Source organism: Channa argus, chromosome 22 (genome assembly GCF_033026475.1).
Source record: "Channa argus isolate prfri chromosome 22, Channa argus male v1.0, whole genome shotgun sequence".
Lineage (NCBI taxonomy): Eukaryota > Metazoa > Chordata > Actinopteri > Anabantiformes > Channidae > Channa > Channa argus.
This window is the reverse complement of record NC_090218.1, coordinates 2,178,401-2,204,532: the sequence shown is the minus strand read 5'-3', so window position 1 is coordinate 2,204,532 and position 26,132 is coordinate 2,178,401. Positions and strand designations below refer to the sequence as shown.

The following is a 26,132-nucleotide window of genomic DNA, read 5'->3' as shown; positions in this document are numbered from 1 at the left end:
TTATCTTGCTTCATTACTATGTACATTTTATTATTATGTTTATTATTGTTCACTTTTATGTATTGTTTAAATGTTTTTATGTTCTTTGCTGATGGCTGTACAGCACTTTGAGATACTTGTGTGTGTGTGTGGAAAGTGCTATACAAATAAAGGCTAAGGAAAGAAGGAGAAATGTGCGGAATCATGTGACGTATGAAGATATTACTTTAGATAGGTGAGTGTTTTGAACTGCTGGTGGCGCTAGAGGAAAGGTCAGAGGGACCACCAATATTATTATGGTTTAGACTCATGACCATGAATACTTGTACCACTCTTGTTTTATGTAATTCTAGACATTATTCTTATAACTAAACATGACAGTCAGCCTTTATGGAAGTACAAATATTGGCTGTAATGCAGGAGATGTTATTAATGCCCTTTAATAAAAAAGAACATAGGTAAATGCTGTATAGTAGATTCACTGACAAACTAATATTTCTTCAGGTGTACAGTATGTTTTGTATTAACATTAGAGGTGTTGTCCCAGATGATGAGGCAAATCGCTGAGGCTCTCTGTTGAATGTACAGTATGTTGGCATAAACATAATGATTACGTTCCCTGTCAGCAAAATACAGTGAGAGACTCCACCCTCTCTGCCTTTATACTTTTATACTTAGTCTTATTATTCCCTCTTAATTGTGACTTTTTTTTTTCTTCCATCAAAACCAACCCGTTCTTTTGTGTCATGCAGCCTCAGGAGAGATGCCTGCTGGCACGGTTACCTTTTACCTGCCACGTCAGGCTTAAACAATCAGGTATCTCAAACCGGCAGAGCCATAACAGAGCAGAAGAGTCGATGTGGGGAAATGATTAACTCTGTTTTCTGCTTCTTTATCAAAAGCTATCCATAACCTCTAAACTTAATATTGTACGTTATCTTTTGCCTTTGAAAAAGCATAGATTTTGCAGAAACAGAACCTGTTTCATTGTAGGATGTTTTTTCATCACACATTAGTTTGTTTGCACAGTTTTGTGAGTGCCCAAATCCAATGGGCTCTTTGCTGGAAATGCCAAACAACCATCTTTAAAGTAACACAAAACATTCAACTATTATTTGAATAATCTGTTTATTATTTTATTGGAGCAATTTTCACAAACAAAAAAACTTGTTCTTATGAATCTGTCTTTTACATAACATACAAAAAAACAAAAACTAAATTTAACAAGCCTGCACTTTACACCAATCTTAAATCCCATTAGTTAAAAAAAGAAAAAAATATTAATATTATAATAAGAAATAAAACCAAACAATTATTTACAAAGTCTTCTGCTGTACACAGTGGGTGGTCAGTGATCCCTCCTTGAGAGAGACAGGAGAACTTGTTTCCTTGGGAAGAAACTTGTAAAAAAAAAAAGTGTTGAAATAACAGGATGTGTTTCATAGACAGAACCTGTCCAATCAATTCATGCTAGTTTTAATGGAATAATGTGGAAATCCTAGAGTTTCAGCACAATATAATGGGGATCAGGTTTTGATGAGAATAAAATCCATTACAATCCTTCTGGAACATGTTTGTGTGCCAGTCAAAATGTCCTGGCACTTCCCACTTGTTAAAGAAATGCCAAGATTATGCATTGTATCTGTTCATAGTTTGTGGTTTTAAAAGAACAAGGACACGTCATGTTACTGATACAAAGCACCTGCAAACAATCAGCCTGTTGCAGAGCGATATGTTTTGAGACCTGTAATTCCAGTTCAACCTGCGCTTCCTTCAGGCAAAAATAAAATCAGGAGCTCTTCAGAACTGTACATGCTGATCTGCACCATCTGCTGGCACAAAAAGTAGAAGAAGCTTTAACAGCAAAGTGCTAGATAAAGACAGAAAAAAGTCACAAGTAAAATCTAAAGATAGTGGGCACTAGTGCAAGATCATAGATTTAATTCAGTTGGTGCTCTGTCTTTGATTGTGTGTCTCGCTGACGGACTAAATGTTCACATTCAAAGATTAAACCATGATTATCAACTGTCTCTTCACTGTGTGGAATTTCTGGAAACTAAATTTAATTGATTTCTATACAAAATGCATTGGATTAAATTTTAATTTAAACTCCTATTCTCCAAAACTAAAAAATCGATTACATTGGTTTACTGCTGCGTAGTTTGTCCACAACCCTGTCCAAAACCTAGGTAGTATATTGATAAAGGACTTTAGTAAACTTTCACTTCTAAAATTTAGTAACCTTTCACTTTTTGTGTGACACTCTTCCCAGATTACAACTGCCTCAGTTCATGGAATCAAACTTCTCTTTTGTATCTTACTGTGCAACATTTCCCCCCCCCCACACATATAATTCCTGATGTTGGCAAGTATAAAAACTCACCACTGCACAAAAATGTGTCTGCTTCCTGAACTGGCAGTGCAGATTAAAAAAAAAAGTAGACTATGTTGTGCCATCAAGTTAACGTTATCTTCATCTACTTAAAAGGACTGCATCTACAATGTGTGAGAGTGTAATTCACTGCACTGTACATTAGGAAAAGCAGCAATGATTGTATAAGAGCCATCTATCCACCCATCTCTGTCTCTTTAGCTGAACTGTTGAGCAAATATAGGAAAGAAAAAAGTGGGAAAAACTGTGCTGAATAGAAATGCAAGCAAACCACAAACTGTCAAAAGAGCTTGGTTGCTGCGGCAACAGATAATAATGGATACAAACATTGGCAAATTACCCGGCTCTCCAAACTCGACAGGTATTACCTGAGCTGAAGCAGGTATAACTAGGTGATTATTAACATTTCCATGGTGGATTCTCTGATTTGTTTAGTCTTTATTTTGAAGCCCTTAAAGGGAGGTTTCATCACAAGAAAGCTTCAATGTGGAACATTACCCATATTTACATTTGATGTAAAAAAAAAAAAAAAAGTCAAGTATAATTAATAATACATTCACTGTATTCTCAAACACACACACAGTATGCACACCCACCCACACACACACACACACACACACACACACATATATATATATATATATATAAACAAATATTTACAAAGGGTGGAAATGCTTCCACCTGTTCTTCAAAGTTCATACCTCCAATTGATAAAAACATGGTCAGTTTCGATAATGAAGAAATTGGCAGCAGATTTGCAAAAAACCAAGTCCTTCGTGTTATTTAAAGAAGAATAAAGCGTATCCAGAGAAGTTGCAACTCCATCGTAAAAGCCCAATGCCACAGTTCTGATGACTGCATTAGCTGTTGTAAGTTATTCCTGTCACGTGTGTGTAAATGTGTCTGCAGAGACTGTTTGTAGAAACTGAGCCAGTGAATGTTCTTAAAAAAACATAACTTAACTATTCAGCGGTGAGAACAGACCAAAATCATCTCTGAATTCCTGATAGATCACTAGCTTAGGTGTACACACATCAGCAAAGTTATTGGCCAATAGAAGAACTATACTATTAAATTCACACATTGTTGCATGGCATAGAGCCACGCTTGGCAGTCCTGCTCGTGACTACATTACCTTTCCCCGAAATGTCCCTGTTTGGATAACATGGCAGCTAATTAATACAGGGGCAGTTTAGATAAAAACAGGTACGTTCTTTCTGTTTCTTGCATTTTTTGCTTTTTAAATTTCTTACTTGTTGGCCTGTGGAGGGTGTAAAGACTCAGATACACTTTGACTCTGTGTCTTTTCACCTGCCAGAGACGAGTTTCACCAGGAGACCAGTGTCTCCCTTAGATTCATCTACTGAACAGGAACCCTGACCAACAAGTAGGTGCAGTGACAACATGAACAGTCACTGGCCAACACCTGGGTTTGTAGTAGTGTCTGTGGTATGAATGTTTATTAGCACGGAGCATGAGTACAAACAGGGATGACTTTGGTGCTGTATCTATGCAGGATTTCTTTATGCTGATTATTCAGGTGGTTATCGGGTACAGTTTGGATGTTGCTGTATTTGTGTGTGTAATGTATATACAGGTGCGTGTGTGTTAATTCTGGTGACGCTTCATGTGCAGGGCCAGGTGGTCAGAGCGTGAGAAGCAGCGGCTGCAGGCGACACATTTGAAGGGTTTAGCCCCGGTGTGTTTCCTGTAGTGTCTGGTGAGCTCGTCCGACCGGGCAAAACGCCAGTCACAGTTCTCCCACGTACAACGGTAAGGCTTTTCTCCTGCAAGAGAGAGGAACGAGAGGATGGAATTGATACAAATATAAAAAAAGCATCTTCTTACCATCAATTGTTTCTATCTGTTGTGTCATGGCCTAATTCAGACAGTCTTATTGGAAAGGTTACTACGAGAGCAAGGCGAGGGTTGTAATGGTCTTTGCAATTCATCACATTTTACAAGGTGCTAAGAGAATATAGACCAGTCACAACCTTTTAGAAGACCAGGGGAGACCACAGGGAGTAAAGAGTGAAAATAAGAACCGCAGAGATTTCGGCCACTGGTACCTTTACAGTTACCTTTTTATATATATTTTTTTAAATATGCGATTTAATATATAAAATATAGTAGCTTTTAGAGGGGCAGTTTTGAAAACTCTACATCCTGCAGACATTTGAATACCTGAGATTGGAGAATTGGCTAATTACCAGAAACCATGTGAATGCAAAGAATGACTTTTGGCTACGAGGATCAGTGAAACTGTTTTCATTATCAATCATCTGATATTGCAATGTACTCGAAAACACCTGTAAGACAATTTTTGACACATTTCTTACATTAAAAACAAAGTGTTCATTTGTTTTTCCACAGTTATGTGAGCACATACTTCACCATAATTTTTAGCTTTCACATCTTTATATTTCAGATCCCAGGTCCTATATTTGCACTTTTGCCATCATTCCTATCAATTACTGTATCTATTAAGATTTTAATCCCAAATGGTACTTGTTAATAAAACCCGGAGCCACTGGATTACTGTAGTAATACCAGCTAATCCTAGAAATGGTAGGAGTTATGACAAAAATTGTGTCCTTACACAATACAACCCAGGTATTTATGCTGACTAACTTGAAAGTGTGAGTGAAATAGTATGTCTGCCCACAAAATGTTGCTGTGAACCTGTATGTGTAGCTGCATTTCTAAATGGGGTAATCAGTATTTAGGCATTTTTAAATGACAGTCAGCAGTGTGGGCGAGACCCAGCATGCTTGCACTAAACACTACTCTTTTTCATGAAGCTTAAAGGACGCATTCACTGATATTGAACTTGCTTCTTTTGGATCTATTTTGGGTAGGACATGTAAATAAATGCTATTAAACTGCCCTCTGACTTCCCTATATTTAAATATCACTCTTCTTCTAGCTGAAAAATGGCTCCAGATGACATCACTTGGAAGAACCTACAGTTTAGATTAAGTCAACTCCTGGCTCACACTATGGAGGCTGTAATCACGGTCATGCTGCTTTTCCAGAGCTCCTCCAGATGACATTATCTGAACTCCTAATGATATCACTCCTTCGGGTGATATCATATGGAGGAGAAGCCAGAAGCAGAGAAATATTTTTATACAGGGAAGCCAAAGGAAATTTTAAAAGCATTAATGTACTGTAAATGTACATTAATGCTTTTAAATGCTCCATCCTTTTTAAACTAAAGCCAAAGAAAGCAAGTTGAAAATTGGTGAAGCTACACTTTAAAGTGGCTCACATATAGACAGGTGCCCACATTCAATTGCTCTGTTCATATATGGAAAATACCCCAAAACAAACAAACCAACAACAACAATAACAAAATGTGCTTTTTATGTTTTTAGTTGAAATGAGAGAGGATGGGGCTAATTTATTCACAAACCAGCTCCATCTGTTAGTTCAGAGTATCATTGTTGGATGAAGAGACACCATAGAAAGACATTCTTTAATAAAATCATCCTTTTTCTGGGGTAAAACACTCCTTAGTGTAGCTGTAATATAACAGAGAAAATAAAACATGGTGGTGGTGTTTTTGGATAAGAAGGTAGAAAAAGAGAGGGAGGATATAAAACACAAATTTAAAGCTCCGAGCAATACTGAGGCAAGTAAATCTAACATGACACCTAGCCTACCCCACCCAAACATTGACTTTTCTCGGCTGTGCCAAACACACTATTGCCAAACAATAAGCTAATCATCAACAAAGAGAAAAAGCTCTGCTGAATGAATTGGTATGCATACAACAGAAAATAATGCCATCTTTCATAGCCAAGCAGGAAACTGAAATCAATCAATGTGAGGCACAAACAAAACTGAACATTGGATAAGCAAATAAATCAAACTCCACGTAGCCAAACACCACAAACGGTGGTTTGGAACTTTCCAGAGCCAAAGCACTCACATCATAAACAAAACACTGATTGCTGTTAATAGAAAGTTCAATATTTTAGTTTCACCAAGAACTGAAATCATTATTCCCTAGAATCATTCTTGCTTTTTGGCTTGGAATGTCATCATTTTTTTAACACTAGTTTTTCTTTTGGAGTCCTTTTGGACTGTCTTAGAAAAAAACAGTACAACAGAAATCACAGTTCTCCTGCAGATTTTTGGTGACCTTTTCTCAAAACCCTTTGAGGAAACTCTCCTATCAGTCACAGTGGAATGAGCGTGACTGCTTTGGCCGTTTGGGTCATCAAGTGCTCATTAGCAGAGTGGGCCTCATTAGTGCTGATTAGATTAGCTTCTGGTGTTTACCATCAGTCATTGAATGACTGTTATTAATGGAACACGGGGGTCCAAAGACCATAGGGGCAAGAAGAACAGGAAAAGCAGCTATGTTTACTTAATGTGCATCATAATATGGTATTTTGCTGTGACTTTCCATCCTTAATAATCTATCAGCCATGTGATTATAAATTAGAAATGGCTAAAAATAATAAAACAGTTTTTGAGTAAAAATCTGTGTTGTTTTAGAATAGATTATAGCTCCTATCCATGTTTTGGAGTATGACTGAATCCTTTTAATCCAACAAGCAATTAAAGGACACATCAGAGGCCCAGAAGCACCACTGCTTCCAAAACGAACAATACCCCATTTCTAAAGGTAACTGCTCCTAATGTGTGTAGAGCTGAAGTACTAATGTCTCCATATAATAGGCTAAGGCTCTCGACCCGCAGGTGTGTTTGGTTTTTGCTCTATAGCTGCGCTGCCGGGGTCAAAAGCACAGTCGTCTCTCTAAGACTATTATCTTAGGACTAGCAAACAGGCCGGTGAAATATGAAGCATGAACACACTGAACAAACACACTTGACTGGTATATATTCCTAAATATACCTGCCAAAAGGTCAGGTGAAAACCTACTCCACCATCCATCCTCACATGCTTTCATTTTCCTTTTTTCTAAAGAAAAGCAGGAAGTTTTGATTGAGAACATGTAAAACAATTCATTTATCTTTCAAAAAAAATTTGTTTTGTGGTGTGGAGTGAATACACTGAACTTTCCATCAACAATGATAAAAATTGCATATTCAATAACAACTTAGGCAGATATCTTTCAGATTTTTTGCAGTGCAAGAACGAAAATCTTTTTCCTTTAATAACATAAAAAAAAACATGAATGAGTCTCTAAAATGAAAATGAAACATTAAGTCAATAGAGGAGCCTTGACAAATGCATTTTGGGAAAAACAGAGCAAACATGAGGTTAGGTATTTCTATTGTTTTTAAGTTTGTATGTTCTCATTACTTAGTTAGCCATCAGCGCTCGAAAGCCTTTAGAGGCATTTGCAAATGGCAGACAGCGGCTGTTTGATCAGGTGGCTGATTAGAAACAACCACATATTATCTCTCCCAAACACACACACATACTAATGGGTGCACGTATGAGCACATCATAAGTCATAATGGACAAACACACGGTCTCAACCACAAAAACACAACAAAACAAACTAAAACACACACACGTAAAGCCATGTACAACCATGTAATAGCAACAGTACATCAATCACTGTAGGACAAAAAGCTTCTTTCAGACTGTTGTGTACTTTGTAAGGAACATACTGTATATATTTACTCTATAGGAGGCCTTCAATCTCTGACACCCAAAATCTGTGTAATGAAATCTTCTAACTCCTCCTTTGAAATAAAGACAAAACGAGCTTAAAACCAAGGGAGCGTCCACTCAAAGCAAGTATAAGAAATTCCCACATGTAGTTGTGGGAAGTTTGCTTCACGCTTTTCAATTGTTTTACTTTTTACGTACAACTCTGACGCACACACTCCTTTATGGCACCTTTAAACTAACATTTCAAATAAAGTCACTTTACTTGATCTTACTCAAGAACCTCAAGAAGAGTCATACAATAAACTTGATTTGATTTTACTGAATGCAACTCACTGAACAGAGCACAAATACCAGGATCGTAGTGAAATAACAACAGTTACTGCAAGACGTTTTAAATGACTATACCCAATCTAATATAATACAACTGGAATGTAATAACACCATTTTATAACCATCACTGCCTGGTTTTACTGAGTCAAAGAGCAAACATCTTCTGGATTTCCAGGACGCCCATAAACGCTTTGTGGACCTCTTAGCTTTATCAGCCGAGTTAGTGTTTGTGAAGAGGGCTGGAGGGTTCCCTAATCAGGCTGATAGCGCTCTACTCTTCAAACACACGCATGCGCACACACACACTCATCAGCAAAATTACAGAAGTAAACGTCAAATGGCTGCTGAGGCCATGCTCATGACTGACTTTACTAAAAATAATTTGCATTGTTGAATAAAATTATTTAATGTTGTGACTTGACAATGTGTAGCCAAATGTTAAGTTTTTTTTTTTTTTATCTGTTATGTTCATCTAATAAGCAAGTTCATTTTTTTCTCTCTGAAATCACACCGGAAGTATAAAACATCTTCTTAATATTAAAATTTTTAAAACTGTATTTGAATAAATGTACTAACTTCCATTCTACCACTGGTGTCTAAGTGGCCGACAGTTTGGATAGATTACTATCCTGTTAACCAGGTGTGCTAGTACATAATAACAGTTTCATTGCACAACAACCCAAAATTACCCTGCTTAGCTAAAATCTACATGTAAACTAAAGCTTATATGGCTGAACAGGAGGACTCTAGTGTAACACTCCAGGTTTTTGCCTGTCTCTCATGTAGGCTGATCAGTCATGAGCCAGTTCCAGCATGCACAATATGTGTGGCAGGCGTATTAGTGATGCTACAGTGCTAACACACATATAATTATATTTACACCCATTCTGAATTTCCAGGTCAATTAACCTTCAGGCTATGAAAGCAACGGGGCCAGAAGAAGTCAGGGTTTTTTAAAGGATCTGAACAAACAAGTTGTTAGGGGACATTGCAAATCAATGAGCCACTGCTGGCCTGGCCACTGCCCTATTAGAAACTTGACACAATAAAAGCTAATGGACTGGTATGTGAAAACTGCAGTCCAGAGTACTTGATTTCTTGGGAAACCATTGTGAAAAGATGACTACTCTAATGGTAATGCTGAGGAACATATACATCTATGAAAGGAAGGTGGCAAAACCAGATGAGCATCAGGAGAAAAACATTTTATCATATCATCAAGCTAACACACACTTGCCCCCTACATCCACACAACCAAGTACAACAAACTCCTGTCCAAAGAACTGAAACAGATATAAATGGCGGGTGTGTGATGTTACAAACATGCATAGATAAAAAGACTGCGACGCTGTTAATGACCTGCCATAATGACTTAAAGGGTTATTGTAGGTTATAGGACAATGACAATGGTGAATGCTAATTTTAGTATGTCCATCAAATTTAAACAAGAATGCAAACACATCAATGGTTTCTAAGCCACACTTTTCAGGTCAGGGTAAGAGGCTTGATAAAAACAAGTCAAGATAATGATAATGTCTGAATCAAGGCACTAAATAAAACCTTTGACTGGTAGCCAACTGAAGGAGGCTATAATGTGGGTTATCCATACACTATCTTAACGGCTCATCCCGTTCAGGGTCGCGGGGAGGCTGGAGCGTATCCCAGCTGTCTGTTTGCCGAGAGGCCACTCACATTAAAACCAGTTAACCTAACATGCTTGTCTTTGGACAGTGGGAGGAAACCGGAGAACTTGCAACTCCACAAAAAAAGTAAGGCTGGTGAATTCAAACCAGGCACTTTCTAGCTGAGAGGCAGCAGTACTAACCACTCCACCACCGTGCTGCCCAATGTGGGTTATATTATCTTATATATTTACTGTCGATACTAGTCTGGCCACAGAATTCTGTATTAGCAGAAGGTGTGAGCAGGCTTTGCCTCTCAAGTAAGCAAACAGGGAGCTACATTAATCAATTATGCAACAGATAAAGCATGAATAACTTTCCAAATGCAAGCCTCAAGTCAAAGATAACCCTGCACTTTAGTGTACAATGTTCCAAGTAAAGTATTACCAAACTGACTTTGAATTGAACTTAAGATAAGCGAGCCAAATGAGAACAGTTGGATGTGTCTTCAGTGAGTTAGTAAAAATATTTGACTAATAGGCAGTTAGACAACAGGTAAATGGAGTTGCATGTTAGGCCTAAGGATTACTTGACTAAAAGGAAGCAAAATTATACTATATACAAAATCTATAGGAGACCCAGGACATTACCTTGGGGCACTCCAAGTTCAGAAAATAATATAGTAATGTGAGATAAAGTAATTTAGAGCAGGAAAAGAGGTAGATGAGAACATTGCATGATATGATTTAGAGAAAGTCATGCAGATAAAGAGTTGGGGATTTGTTAAAACTGATTGATTTGCCTGGAGCATTTCCTAGCTTTTAGGACAGCCTAGCCAAGGTTTCTTTACATGCTCAACTTATGAGTCATAAACTGAATGCGCAACAAGACAGGGCAAGCCTTGTACTGCCAGATTTTAAATCTGTTGGTAAGATTCACAGTGTCACATGTCAACATGCAAACCAGACTGTTCGTTTAAAACAACCCCCTCACAGGGTTCTACTGTGCAACTGACTATACTTTCAGATCTTTTATACATTAACGCAGCGAGAAGAAAGAACAGCTAATTCACAGAGCACTTTTCTTTAGGGCAAAGCCACTTGAAAGATTATATTTCTGAAAGACAAAATGATGACTGGTGAAACAAGAATACTTGTGTAATTTCTCTCCTACTGCAGTCTAATGTTTTTTTTGTTAACCATTCTCACTGCGTATTTTAAAGTCTCTTTAAACCAACCAGAAATAACCCAACTTCCCCACTGGGATCCATAAACTTTTATTATTCTTGACCACAGAGGGTTATGCTTCTATTTGGACATTCATTCACATGCTTGTGCTTTCACACTGGAGAAGCTCTGCAGTGTTAACTGCATGAGGTGATCTGTAAAATCCTCGTCTGAGGCTGTTGGGAATCCACAGGTTTCATCTTACAGAAAGGAAACACATCGAAACCACCCCGTTCAGCCAACCCCCACCTTCCAACTAGTCCATCTTCTTAAAAGAGACTGAAAAGCAGGAGTAACTGGTTTGGCCTTTGCTTTTACTAGTGTGTCTTCCCTATTTTTCCCTCTTTCCTTCATCCTCCCCTCCTCCCTCGCTTCTTTGTTCTCTCTCTGGGGAGGACAGGTATGAGCATGTATAAACATGGTGGAGAAAAAACAAAAACTCTTAAGCTAACTAATGCTGCTTCTATGTTGGTTTTTCCTTTTCTTTGTGATCATCTCTATTATAGTTATTGGGTGTATCGAAACTGGCGATATATCAAAATATGCAATACACAAATAAATAAGCTGAAGGCATTGATATCGTCGCTGGGTTGAATGCCACGATTATCTTGGGAATCTAAACAGAGTGAATTAAGGTCATTTTCAGGGCAGCATGCAGGTTGTAGGTTGTCTATTTGTGGAAGGCTACAACCCTATGGAGCTCACACTAAACAGATGTCCACATGAGTCCCCATCCTCAAAGCTTATTAGATTGCACTGTGCACGAGAAAGCTGATTATGTTCCATATTAAAGTATATAAAGTTATATATCCAAGGAGAAAAATCTAGCCCTAAAAGCAGCCAGATAACCTGTACTTAGTAGGATTAAATCATCCTTTTTATGAATTGAAGTGTCTGACTGAATTGTACTATATGCACATAAAGAATGTTGTTGTAAATCAGCCCTGAATTATAAACTGGACGTAGCATCTACACATTTGCCAATAACGTTTTCAGACACATTACACAAAGTTTGTGGTTTAATTTTCATTGTGATATGTTTGGAAGAGATTGATCAATGAAGTTTTGAGAAGATATACACTTTATCTTTGAAGAATAAATCACATTGTCACAATAAGGTAAAAAATATGTAATTCCAACTTTATGGGTAACAGTGTATTTACACGATTCCACAGAAGGCAGCTTCTTACCTGTATGTGTCCTTTGGTGTGCCTTCAGATGAGAGCTCTTTGTGTAAACTTTGCTGCAGCCTGTAAAAAAGTCAAGAAAAAGTAATTAAAATCCAGGCCACAACAAAATTTGACAAAATGTTTACACAATGGTAATAATGCTGTGATCAAAAGAGAAAATGTGCCATTTGTTGTGTTGCTTTTTTTTTTTGTGAGATTTACAAACTGATGGAGAGTCTGCATTTATGGAAATTGGGAAAGAAAAGTCAAATTAGGCATGTCCATCTGTTTGTGGAAGGGATTACCTCAGAGGCAATCCAGTAAAACACATGCAGTTAATGAACCTCTCCCTACGGTTAGTAAACTTTACTTGTGTAAGCTGTTTTCAGTGAACTGCATGTAAAAGACAAGCAGTGCACTACTGAGAGATTTGCATATGTGATTTTGCTTTGGGACCAGAGTTTATTTACACAACAAAAGCGACGGTCTTAGCAATAGAACCAACGTGTTGGAGTAGTTGTGTTAAGACCTGTTTTTATAAACAGGCAATAAACTGTTGAATAAAAATATGAAAATTAATTTGCCAGCAAAGTTATAACCCAATTTCTATGCAAGTCAGCATGGTTCTGTACTGTTCATTCAGCAACAAGTTTTTAAATTAAGCAAGACAAACCTTGATAATTACAAAAATGGATCCTTCTCTTCTCCAGCTCTGGATTGTTCCGCCTGTTATATTTGGGACCTGTTAAGACACCCTGGCCATGTGTCATTAGCATGGCATGGGGAGATAACCCTGTCACTTTCATTCCTCCCAGCCGCTGCTGATAGGGAGGCGGAAGTTGGGGCGCTAAGCTAAGCAGCTCTGCTTGGCCATCTGGGCTTCCTGGCTGAGAGTTTGGGGGTGAAGGCGGAAGGCTGTGGGGTGCTGTGTGCTGAGATGAACTCGGAGTGGCCTGGTAGTAACCATGGTGCTGTTGCAGTTGATGTTCGGCCATCATGTAATTGCCATTGGTTGCAGGCAGCGTGGCACTGGTGAGGTTCAGCATGGTCCGGTTATTGGCGGAGCCATGTGCTGATGGGCAGGTGTGAGACAGAGTCATAGTGAGGTCGGCACAGCTGGTGATAGGCATGTGGTAGACCTGCGGCTGAGGGGCTGGGGGCCCAATGTGAAGCTCTGTGTCCAAATCTGGCTGCTGGGACCCTGAAGTCACACTGACAACTCCTCCAGAGCTCATGTCTGGTTTGATGAAAACGTTGTTGACTACAGGTGGTACGCTGAAGACAGAGGTGAAGTCTGGCAACGCCTGGGTGGTAGTGGTGGGAATCGAGCAGGGCACCTCTAGCCCAGGCTCTGTCTTGATGTGGTGGGGTGTTAGGGTCTTGGTGTTCGGCCGATAGAGGCCTGTGCGGAGGTGAGTTGTGCTGGGAAGGATGACGTTGATGTTGAGGCTGTAAGGAGCAGGTTTGTCTTCTGAGAAGTACTCGTCGACTACAGAGGCGCTCTCTCGTCTGTACTTTTTGTCACCAGTATCATTTGAAGGACTCAGAAGAGGACTGTTGACTTGGGGGAGGTATTTGTCCAAATCTATTCGAGTCTGAAAAGAGTCAAAAGACAGAGAAGGTCAGTAGAGGAATTTTCCACATCTACTTGCAAGTTAAAGCCTTTGTGATTTTCCCAAATTTCATAACATGTTTTTTTTTGTCTAATTCCAGAGTAGAATCATCAATCGTTTCTCAGTCAAAGGTGAGCACATTACATCATGACCACTGAGCTGTGTCCAAATGTGACTATTTAAACTCACAAACACCTATTTACGACATGCATTGGTCTAGTTCCTCTTACGGTACATAATGAAACTAGTCTTTTTCTATTCTTTGATGTATTTCTCCCCTGGTAGGTGATGCAAAAATTGACACCCAAAGAGAAAAAAAAAAATCAATTGCAATTTTCTAGGCCACGCCAAAACATGACAACAGGTGCACAGAAAAGGTTGCTCCTTTTTAGAAGTCTTTTTAAATATGTGAATGTGAACCAAATGATTAGTTGTAGGCTTTGACAATCTTTCAGAAAACAATACGACAGCCACCCAGAGCAGCAACATCAGGTACCTTTTAGAGTAATATTTGTTTAACATCAATGCGAAAAGAGTATAAATTTAGCCACTGTATTATTTTGAGATTAATGGACTACTACTAGTGATAAGGTGGCTCTAACATGGCTCTGTTCCACCCAATACACAACAAATAGAAAAAAGTTAGAAATTACATTTTGCTGGAGAAAGAAAGCAATTCAAAATGGATTAAAAAAGTTTTAAAAGGGTTGTTCCAAAATACCTTCATATCTGACATTCCTTTTGTCCCCTGGAGCTCACTGTCCTGATAAAAGGCCAGGATCAGGACCAGGGTCACACAGCTGTATAATGGTTTTACCAACACTTAACATTATACTACTACTGCTGCCTCCAGGGCTGCCAGGTGTTTTATGAAGCACCTGCTGCTTGTTTTCAGATGTGATACTTAGCGATTTGTAACTGTTGTTGAGTTGAGTTAAAATGTGGATACAGTCAAATCATAAAAGCAAATAGTGAAATGGTATTGGTGTTACTCCTTTTGTTTGAATGTCATTTATTAGCTTATCATCAGGTGTCAACAATAGTAATATACGTAGTTTTGCAGTTGATATTTAACAAGAAAAACATCCTCCCTACAGTTTTTTCTGTAGAATTTCTGCAGCTAATTTCTAAATTTAAATTCTCATGGTTTTACAACTGCTTCCCAGTAAACAAATGGGTCACAATGTGATGGGTTTAACATTTTACTTGGCTACAGAAAACAAAAACATGGACAAAACCTTAAAAAAAAAAAAAATCACAATGCTGACACTTTGATACTTTGACTAAAACTTAGATTTAGTCACTTTGGGAAAATCATGTGTAGCTGCAGGTGAGCTGGATAATTTACAGTTTGAACCTATTGATTTTGTTTCTTATTTCTAAATCTGCCACACTCATCTGGTGGTCAGGGATTTTCACTCAGCAGCTACGTAGCTGAAAAGGTGTGATCACACTTTTATCCTTTAGAAATACATGCATCCCACTATAAAAAAACTGCTTTATGCTGTTATACATTTCAAACATCTAAACAGACTAAAGAGATGTTTCATTTTCAGCTTTTACTATAAATAGTGGGGTCTGACATAACCTGCCAAATAATCACTCAATCATCAATTCACTACCTTTCAGCCTGTTTTACATGCAACAATCCTATACAATATATGTGGTCTTCTTGCTTGTGTGAAGTCAGTGAGGCCTTGGTAGAAAAACAGAGTTTTCCATAGTAAGAATCAGATTATGATGACAGTTATTGTTGTTTCCTTATGTTGCCAGACAGACACAACTGTCAGTCAAATCAGATATACTTGTGTGACAGCTCTGGAAATGGTACCTTTGTTAAAATACAGAGAATCGTTTTCAAGCAACAAGACTGGACAAGCAGAGTGTAGAAGGAAATTGCAGGTATTTTGCTCTCTTTAAGTAGAAGGCATTATTTGATCTTAATCATCATTTACTGTTGTGTGTGTGTGTGTGTCTTTGTGTTTGTGTGTGGGTCATTCAGGTTCTATGAAGCATACAGTCACTCTTTTAGAGGTGCACAAGCCGTTAAAGAAGGAATCTACATTGCAAAGACCACACACACACACAAACACACCTCTTTCAGTAGCTGTGGGGGCAGTCACTGGCACTGCATTCCCTAGCCCCTTACCATGACCTTAACCATCACACCTGAATGTCTAAATTCAACCCTTAACCTTGCTCTTACTTCACCCTAATTTTAACCTTAAGCCTAAAACCAAGTCTTAAACCGCAAGCAGCCTTTTTGAGTTAAAAAAAAACTCACAATGTCCTCACAAGTATAGTATTAAACAAAAATGTGTCCACACAACCACATAAAGTACAGCATGTACACACGCAGTATGTATAAAACTAAAAATGCTGTGCTATAGAATCCCCCACCCAATAAAGCTATTATATGTAATGTATAAACAACTGCACACAAATTAATGCATATAGGCGCAGACACACACCAACTGACAAACACACCAACAGGCAGAGAGTTCCCTCCATGGGTGTGGTTGATGGATGAAAAAGATGAAGCAAAAATAAAAGAACTCAGCCAAATCAAAACATAGGCTAAAAGCATGAGAAAGACATGTCCAAAACATAAACACTGTCAGGTAAAAATAGACCAGCTAGACAGATGTGATCCTCGCAGTGACAAGAGATACTTGGTCCTGAAAATTGAGAGAAAGGGAGGAGACCAGAGACAATAAGGATCAACAAATGAGAGAGCACAATAGACAAAAAGAGAGAGAGAGAAAACTACATGAAGAAAGTGAGCACCCAATTATGAAACTGATACGAATGTGTAAATGCCAGTTGCTAATCTAAAGATAATGAACCGACGTGGATCCAGCTAGGGACAGGGAAGCTACAAAAAAAAAAACAAACAAACAAAAAAAAACCTTCTTGTAGGCAATCTGCACTATTCAAACAAATCTGGAAACAAAAACTAAAAATTCCACTGTGTCAGAATTTGTAGAAGCAAACTGCTCATTTTTCTGCTGTTGCATGGTTGAGTGTTGAACACCACATTTAACCTATTGGATGTTTAATATCAGCTGGTTCTTTAGTAATAATTTACTGACCTTCAGTCACGATGCTTCTCTAATGTTTAAATCTCTTTTATCAGAATCTAATGTCAAAATAGCTGCAAAGTTACAAAGAAATAAACAGAAACCACAACACTAATTTCTAATAATTACTAATAAGGAAAGCATAACCCTAAACCAACTATACATATTACCACTACTTGGGACTCCAAAAAAGTAATACACTCATTACTATGTCCAAAACTAATATTATTACTTTACTTAATACTCCCTGTCAAAAGTAACTTGTTACATTGCTTGTTATATTACTTCTCAGAGGAGCTGGGGTCTAAATGATGGATGAAGAGTAAATATTGGAAATGGGAAACATTTCATTCATCATATATCACCTCTGCCACGGCCGAAGAGGGCTGATATTTGTTGGGGTGTATCTCCACATGCTTTATATTGCTGTGCTGTCTTAATGAGGGTTTCAGAGGTTTCTGATCATGTTCTTGGCAGTTGAAAGAATCTCACCACTACCTGCACTCAATTCAAGTGCTACAAGAATGTTCTTATCACTTTTTTGTCCCAACAAAATGAAAGTAATGGGAATCTTCTGGTCAGCTAACTGCTTACGGTGCTGCTAACAGTGAAGTGTGCAAGTGTGACGACTATGAATATTAAATGTCAGATTTCAAATCAATCTCTGCCGTGTTGACAACAAAAGCAACGCTGTAACAAGTTGTTTTTGATTTTATTTGTAAAGTCATTAATTATTGTAATAACTATGTATAAATATGGCTCAACACTGGTGTTAAAGTGGTCTAATAATATTATTTTTCAAATTTCTGTAGCAATTTGCAGCGTGATATAAAGGAGTAATACAAATAACATGGTTATGGTAAGGTAGTATTATTATATTAAATTTTAATCAGATATTAACTTACAGAAATATTACCCCCACTCCTCTCCCATTACCTTGTAATTAAAAAAGATATTAAGGTAATAAAAAGGAGGAAATATTACCCAACATTAAATGTAATATGGTACCATTTGTTTCTTGGGGAGCACAGACGCACAGGGCTGAGTTTGCAAATCATCTTATTAGTGGGAGCTGAACTGCATGAACTCCCCAGAGTGAAGAGTGGAGTCCTGGACTGAACCAGCAGATTTGGGACAAATGACCTAACGAGCTGTTGATATACTTGAGGTCACGTCCAGCAGCTGATACAACAGATACAAAGGCACAAAGAAGACTGTTTCAATGGTGTTATTCTGCACTGCCGCATCGGGTGCCAGCACACGAACACACATGCCTCTGTTAATAAACTCAAGTTGTGGTTTCAGACACGTATGTAATTTAAAGGTCATTGCTTCACGGGAACTTCTGCAAGTTTGTGTCCTCTATGGGTTTCTGTGTGCTTGTTAATTTTTAATGCAATTTAGTTTCTTTATTGTTGGTTGCATAATTTCACTTCAGACTTTGACTACATGTACGCATGTATCCATGTGTGAGTATGCTCTATGTAAGTGTACAGTATATGTATGTGTGTGCTATTAGATTTCATTCACACCTCTTGTCATCACTGCAATCCGAGTGCTTGGTGAAATTTAGGGCTTGGGTATTTACTGTGGAAAAGAACAAAACAAAACAGCCTCTCTGTTTCCTTCTCACTGAAGGCCCCTGTCTGCCTTTCAGGGTGGGATACAAACAAGTTCTGTGCTGCTGGGCTGCTGGCAGCTGTAACCCTTGGGTGCCCTTGGCCATGTCCCCTGCCTGCCTGCTGTTGATCCCTCGTCCTGTCAACCTCTGTCCTCTGAATCGCCTGCATCTTTTCCCACCGTTGACATTTCTCTCTTCATCCGTTTGTCTGGGGTCTTTGTACAACACTTTTGTGTGTGGAGAAAGACTGAGGTAATCAATAGAGATGCAGCTCCCTAAACAGTGCTTTACTGTTGCAAAAAATGTTTTACATTTTGGGTTCAAACTCAAAAGGTTAAAAACAGCTTTTAATCGCAACTATTAAATTCTGTGATCATGACTTGCAACCTTCAACAACATTATTGTTCTACCTTAAGGGCAAGAACACCAAATTTCAAGTTGCTCCTCATGGTTTTAGTTTAGTGTGTAAATATACAATAGTGCTTTTAAACCTCTCTCTGACTTCCCTATATTAAAATATCTCTGTTCTTCTGGCTGCAAAATGCCTCCAAATGACATCAGTTGGTGGAACCTTCAGTTCGGATTATGTCACCACATTGCTCACACTATGGAGGTTGTGATCGTGGTCAACCTGCTTTTCCAGAGCCCCCAGATGATATTATCTGAACTCCTAATAATGTAAAACTCCTCCAGGTGATGTCATCTTGAACCATGTTTCCACCAAAAGAAGATAAATATTTTACAATAGGGAAGTTTAAAAGCCGTATTGTATATTTACACCCTAAACTAAAGCCAGGGGGAGCAAGTCAGCATCAGGTTCAAAGCTCTGACTCTTGCCTAGAGTCTCAACAGCACCTGCCTACCTCCACTCCCTCATTCAGGTCTACCATCCCTCTCACCCACTGTGGTCTGGCTCTAGGCATCTGGTAATCTCATCACCACACAAAGAATCATGTAAATGTATGAACAAGGTAAACATCTTCCATAACTCAAACAATAAAGAGAAAACCAAATATACCCTAAAACTATAATATCTTTAATATCTATAATAGATTTACCAAGAGACACAGCAAGCTTAAAACAAAATAGTTGATGAAGTACCTTTTATGTGCTTTACAAGGAGACTATCTGTGGGTCAAGACTGAGTCAGTTAATAATTGGAGAACATGTACAACTGCTCTGCTATGAATCTTTCTGCCTGATAACAAACTCTTATCAGCTATGTTCAGGTTTATGAGATGGTGTGGGAGTTTCCAAGCTTCCGGCCAATATGACATAAATTCTTAAAGGACCTTCATATGTTTTACCCCATTTACTATATTGACCAAAAGGTTTTATGTTGCTCGCAGCCAGTATTTTTCAGTCAGTGCACTAAAAGTTTCTAAATCAGCTTGCAAAGACCCAAACCTTGTGTGAGACACTAATGAAGCACTGTTTTTGTGTTTGTTTGCTGACAGAGTTATGTTATTGTTTTATGTAGCTTACACGATTTCCCTTTGTTACAAGGGTGTTACCACACAACAGTATCGATTTGACAAAAACTAATAGCAGACACGATACAACTCACAGCTCCATAATTTCCACCTTCCCATTATTTCACAAAAAAATTCGCACATCTGCCAAATACACATGGTAACTGATCTTTATAAAAACTGAATGTATTATCTATGTCACAAGTCTGTCGTGACAAAACTGTCCCGAGAAATTTCATCATCCTACTGAATTATTTGTAGCATAACTCCTCTGCCTTTATAGGCACCTTATGCACCAAAAACAATTTTCTCAACATTTTTTGAGAGGTTTTTAAACTCATCAACTTGTTAACACACATCTACCCATACCACCCTCACATAGACTGTCTTCAGATACTGCTTCTCGTGACCCAAAAGCCTCCAACAGGGTCAGCCATCTTCCCCTGCCAATTGCAAAACAAATGGCTTTGTCTGCACACCAGTTTTCTTTTATGGTTCCTAGGAATGCAGAGAAGCGGTGGCCAATCGCTTTTGGAGGTCCATAAAACACACAGGACTGATAGTGTCGGGGACCCTTGGTCTGCAGGCTGTGAATCAACAGAGCAAAAATGATGGCAGGGTCATCAGCGGAATAAGGAAACCTTTGAAACTGAAGCAATTATTTTATGGCCACTTATTGAGACAGATAGAAGAGATTGTTTTTGCTACCCAGGACAATGCGGCTACATGGATTTTGTATATATATTTTAATTGTTAACAGTTTTTTTATGCTAAATTATATGCGATTGGTTATTTTGGTTTGGTTATGTCATGTGCAATATACACGTAATTTAACCTCTCTTACCTATAGGTCCTGGATTCCACATGTCACAAAGTACTAAGTGTAATCCCAGTACACAATGGTTTGAAATGAAAGACTACATGAAGAAATAAATACATCTCCAAAATTTCAAATCAAATTCTCAAAGGAAAACAGATGTATCCTTGGTTGACACTTCTGTTCTTTATAAATACTGAAAGACCACAGAATGACTTCAGCTTTTGTTTTTCATTCACCAGAGCAATTTCCACTGTTTTTCCAGACGAACAAGGGCTAAACAGTGATAGTCATTAAAGCGACTTTGGAGCTTTAGAGGATGAGTTTGCAGACCACAGGCATTGGAAAACAGTCAAATATGACTGTCTGCGGGGGACGCTGGTTGTCTGGGTGCAGAGACACGGCCCGGGCATGAAGAGCAGAGATGACTTCAGCAGCCCAAACAATACCAACAGGGAAAAATATGAGTCAAATGACTGATTGACTGATTCATGGGCTTATCTATACATCATATTCATACAGTAAATACTAGTTCAGAGCCTAGCAACTGACTTTTACCCCAAAAATACTAAATTGAAGTGGGAACTATTCTTTTGTCTATGTATTTTGAATACATTAAGACAAAATTGTCTACATTTGCACAATTTCTTAATGTTTGTCTCCAAGAATGAACATATTAATCATATTGCCTCTTTCAGCACACATCCTACCACTACTTCCAGCAAGCTGAGACTTGTTGTCAGCAGATGCTCGCTCAGATGCAAATCAGCTGCGTGTGTTGTCCTGAAAGTCAAATCATTAGTTAAACCAGAACCATTTCATCCTTCAGCTGCATGAAAATGTCTGTGGAAGAGGGTCAGTCTGGTCAAAACTGTGACATCAGTACACAGTGAGCTCCCAGTGCAATCCCAGGAGCCAAAACATGCCGATCAACAGGAAAACTAATGAGTGAAGTAAATTTAAACCCTATCTGAGTATTGATCTTTAAGAATCATTAGGCGTGACTGGCCACACACTTTTGATCTGTCACCATGAAGTTACTCTGTAACTTCTCCTGTCGTCTGAATTTAGTCTTAAAGGAAACACCTCGATGATACAATGACTAAAGAATCTGGATATAGTTTCATATTGGTTACTTATTCTGTTGCTGAGGAACAAAAACTGATCCAATCTTGAATAATGCAGAAAAACAAGCTAAAGATAAAGAACATAAGCGAAACAAATTCAGTTATTTGCAAAAGAGAAATATTTTGTGTAGACTAAACATAAAAACTTCTTAAATGATGTCAGCAAACGTAGCACCAGTGCAGTACTCCAACACAGTACTTAGTGTTGATATGTTGTCGGAACTTTGATCATAAATGAATGAAAAGTAACTAAGTAGTAGTAACTAGTAACTATGATGAAATGTCAAAAAAAAAAAAAAAACAATTAACAAAATCAAAGAGAAGGAGGATGTGAAAAAATGAGCATCCTACAATCCAAAAACAAAGCAACATGTATACTCTCCATGTTATCAAATAAACAGCCTCTTTTATTAACTTTCCCATAGATGAGAACCAAACCTGTAACAATTATTGTCTAAACTCTAAATGGCAAAATCTGTCTAGAAGCAACAGTACTTGATTAAAACTAAAACGAGGTACCAAAAAAGCTATAAAGATCAGGGAGTGGATTTACAGTGGATGGACCTCTCAGCAGCTGGACCTATTATTACACACACATACCAAGCACAGTGACACCAAGAAGAAGACAACACAATATTTCAGAGAACTAGAAAACTGCATGCGACTAGTGTTTGAGGAACTTAATTAGCTTGTCACCACTGCTGTGACTTTCTCATGAGGTTGGCTTTTATCATCCTCTCTCTTGCCTTAAGGCAGCCAGTGGAGATGCGGGCCCTGCTCAGACAGGTCGGGCAACATACTGCTCTCACGACACTGGAGTGAAGCTCTCTTTAAACCATGAGCACAATGACAGAAAACCTGTCTCAGAGAGAAGAACATTCAGACAATGACAAAATAAAGAAGTTTGTTTTTAAACCTAGAATGTTCTGCTGCACTTTGCCTGAGACAGGAACAGACAGATAGAGAACTCTGATCTGTGTGGAATGTGTTTGAGAAAACTGCTTGCACCTTCCTGATGAATTAAGAGCACATGAGGTAAAACATCTCTGCTGCGGTTGGCATTCATTTGCCTGAGGGGAGACTATTTCACTTAACCTGACTTCTTGGCTCCAAAGTCATGTTTTGCATAACACCAAGCACTGAATGTTACAGCAGTAAGAAACAAGAAAAAAGAAGGCGACTAAAGGGACATGAGTTTTCCACGATGATTTACTAGTATAATATACTATTGGACATGTGAAGGAATAACGCTGACGATCACAGGATATTCATACAAACAAGATGTAATATTGTCTTATGATGATCAGGTCAATGATTGACAACAAAAACCTGTGCTGTGTTCAGGTTTCCAGCTGCATAACATGAGCTCAAAAAACTGTTTATTCGGGCTATAAAATACTTCTTCTCTATTTATGACTGTCCCTGTGTTTATCTGCAGCAAGATATCTTTATCTGCAGTGTTTTCTCCTATGGACAGAATAACTAAAACAGTAAAATGGCTCCTAGAAAAATAACTCAAAGCTCTTTCATGTTTAGAGAGGAGTTGGTGTTGTAATTGCTGGCCTCAACATTTGACTCTTGGGTCATTTTACCTGTTTTAGATTACTGATTTTATATTGAGCACTTAATTACAGTTATTTTGTCTGTCTGTGTATTTCTCTTAGTGTTTGCCCTAAATGAGTCCTTCGACCTGTGCTAGGTGTACCCCACGTTTCACTCAGTGACAGCTGGTATGGCTTAAAAACCAATCCATTAAAAAAATGGAAAAAGGAAACAGCTGCCAAAAAGATGCTGGTCAATGTTTGCAATCGCACTTGTCCAGTTAAAAATGCTCATAAAATAAAGTTCCAAACAGCTCCTGCATGTGACCACTTTTATTCTATGTTTGCATAAATTTCAACAAATGCCCAACCGAGTCGATGCAGGATGCTTTATGTCCAACATGAAGGAGCAACATGAGTGAATGCAGCAAATCCACAGGTTTCAACACTACGAGAATCAAAGCCAATGTGAAACACAAAAAACAAATGCACAACAATGTTTGGGATCCACTGGGACTTTGGACTGCTGGTCATGTGTGGCCCCTTAGAGGAGCAGGACAGTTTTAGCCTCAGGTCTGGGGGTTTCCTGTTTACCAAACACCTGGCAGGAGACCAAACTCAACACAATATGAAGGTGTCTCGTTTCTGTTAGAGGTCTGTTGTGATCAACATACAACCCACAGTCATTTAACTTTAATGCTGCTGTCATGTCTTTGCTGTGATCGGCTATTCATGTATAATAAAGGAGGTGGTGAGGTGGTCAAAAAATGTTGTTTAGGTCATTTCTCATTTTCTACTAATAATCAGGCACGGAGACCAGCTGTACTATGACACGAGTTACTTCCTGAATCGTTTACTACTGATGGGAAGAAATAGAAATATAGACAAGATTTCAATGACTGACTGAGAATAAGCCATTTTTTGTAAACTTCGTCTAAAATTCAAGTGGCAGCTCTGCATCATGTGATCCAATCCAACCACCTAACAAGCAGGAAACAAGTGCATGCGTGCTCAGCTCGTCTCTGACCAAGCTTTGTATTTGTGTAAGAATTAAAATGATTAAAGGCAGCACAGTATTTACTTCACAGTCTCTTTTTATCACCTACACTGCAATGTTGGCCTATTTTTAGCTCATTTAAAAATAAATAGGTCTACAGGCAATACACCTGCTTTGTGTGTTTATGAATGCATTCTGCTAAATAAAACACTTATATTCACGTTAAATCTACCAAATTCAATCTTCCTCACTTGCAAGATGTGCGCAAAGACAAATTTGAGAAAAGAAAAATTATGCTGCAGAGTTGCAACCACTTGCTTAAACCAGCTTACAGGTGAGTGTTACCTGGTTTTCTAACACGTCAGGTGTCTGTGTAGGACTTTTATTTTCTGCCTACCTTTACAGGTAAACTGCTTCTTGTCACAGCTAAAATCTGCCTGACAAAAAACAAAAAACAAAAACAGAAGGGCGCACACAAAGTGGATTTCAACTGAAATTAAGTGGCTAATAGCAGCTTTGTTTATCCTCAAAACTAGCTTTTGTTTAACCTGCAGCCAGCAGCCAGTGACAGCGCAGGTAACAAACAACGAACAAATTAATTCAAATTAAGAACACTTTTATAGGCCGGACATCCGGTTTACCAGCAGCCCGACTGCAGTCCGAGGGTCGGTAGAGACTCTCACCACGGGTTTGACGTCGTCAAACACAGACGTGTCCTCCGCGCCGTCCGCTCCCGACAACCTCACCGGCTTCAGCTGCGTGAAAACCGCCCTTTCCTCTGTCGCATGTGGCGGATTCATAGCGAGTCCTACACTCGTTGCCATTGAACTTAGGACCTAAACAAATATATCTTCTTCAGAATATGGATGATGCGGTCATAAAGAGTTATAAGTGTCAAATGCGCCCAACTGGAGCTGAAAGAAACGGTGTAATTCCACAGCCCTCCCCTCTCGTCTGGCTGCCAGGTAGGTTTTACCTGAGCTCAAGTATGGACCTGCTACCTGGAGGCGACGACACACTGCGCAGCCAATGAAAAACCAGGATGGAAAGGAGGAAAACAACTGGAGGACACACACACACACACACACACACACACACACACACACACACACACACACACAAAACAGTCATTTTTTATTGTTTGAAAAAGCTCTTTTTTTCTGTTTTGATGAAAGCATTTTCACAATAAACTAGCTCCCAATGGAAACCTTTATTTTCTTCCTGCTCATGTTTCTTGAATTTCTCACATTTGCAAGTGTGTATCTATTTCACATTAAAGGAGACAAAGGAGTCACACAGATAATGTTCAGTTGTGGCTGTACAGACAGTTAAACCTTTTGTATACCACAATAGACAGGTGGAATTAGCAGGTGAAATCTGGGATGTAGCAAACAACAGAACTTGAACGACCAGTAGCTGCAGCCTATTTCGTAAATCTCGTCTTTTAGACATGGTCTGTTAACATGTTCAATCTTTTTCTGTTTTTATTTATTGGAACCAAACATAACTTTTGCTTAAATCTTGGAAACAGTTTTGAAATGATCACATTG

General features: G+C 38.5%; 1 protein-coding gene across 2 annotated transcripts; it reads right to left on the bottom strand.

Annotated features, from left to right (window-relative positions):
- Positions 1-1,090: 1,090 nt before the first annotated feature.
- klf5l (Kruppel like factor 5 like) lies at positions 1,091-25,555 on the bottom strand. 2 transcript variants are annotated; one of them, XM_067492064.1, is made up of 4 exons: positions 25,224-25,555; positions 12,988-13,909; positions 12,336-12,395; positions 1,091-4,158 (listed from the first exon to the last, which is right to left on the bottom strand). In XM_067492064.1, the coding sequence occupies exons 1-4, from the start codon at positions 25,404-25,406 to the stop codon at positions 3,980-3,982; spliced, it is 1,344 nt and encodes a 447-aa protein (XP_067348165.1). In that variant the 5' UTR covers positions 25,407-25,555; the 3' UTR covers positions 1,091-3,979. The 2 variants fall into 2 exon arrangements, with proteins under 2 accessions (XP_067348165.1, XP_067348166.1); XM_067492065.1 differs by having other exon boundaries at positions 25,266-25,554.
- Between the last annotated feature and the right edge of the window lie 577 nt (positions 25,556-26,132).

Bases quoted from the DNA above. Each gene is read 5' to 3' on its own strand.
- klf5l (XM_067492064.1), bottom strand. From the start codon at position 25,406: ATGGCAACGAGTGTAGGACTCGCTATGAATCCGCCACATGCGACAGAG. The intron at 13,910-25,223 runs GTAAACCGGATG...GACTCTTTTCAG, and splicing joins GGACTGCAGTCGGGCTGCTG to ACTCGAATAGATTTGGACAA. The intron at 12,396-12,987 runs GTTTGTCTTGCT...ACTTTTTTACAG, and splicing joins CCATTTTTGTAATTATCAAG to GCTGCAGCAAAGTTTACACA.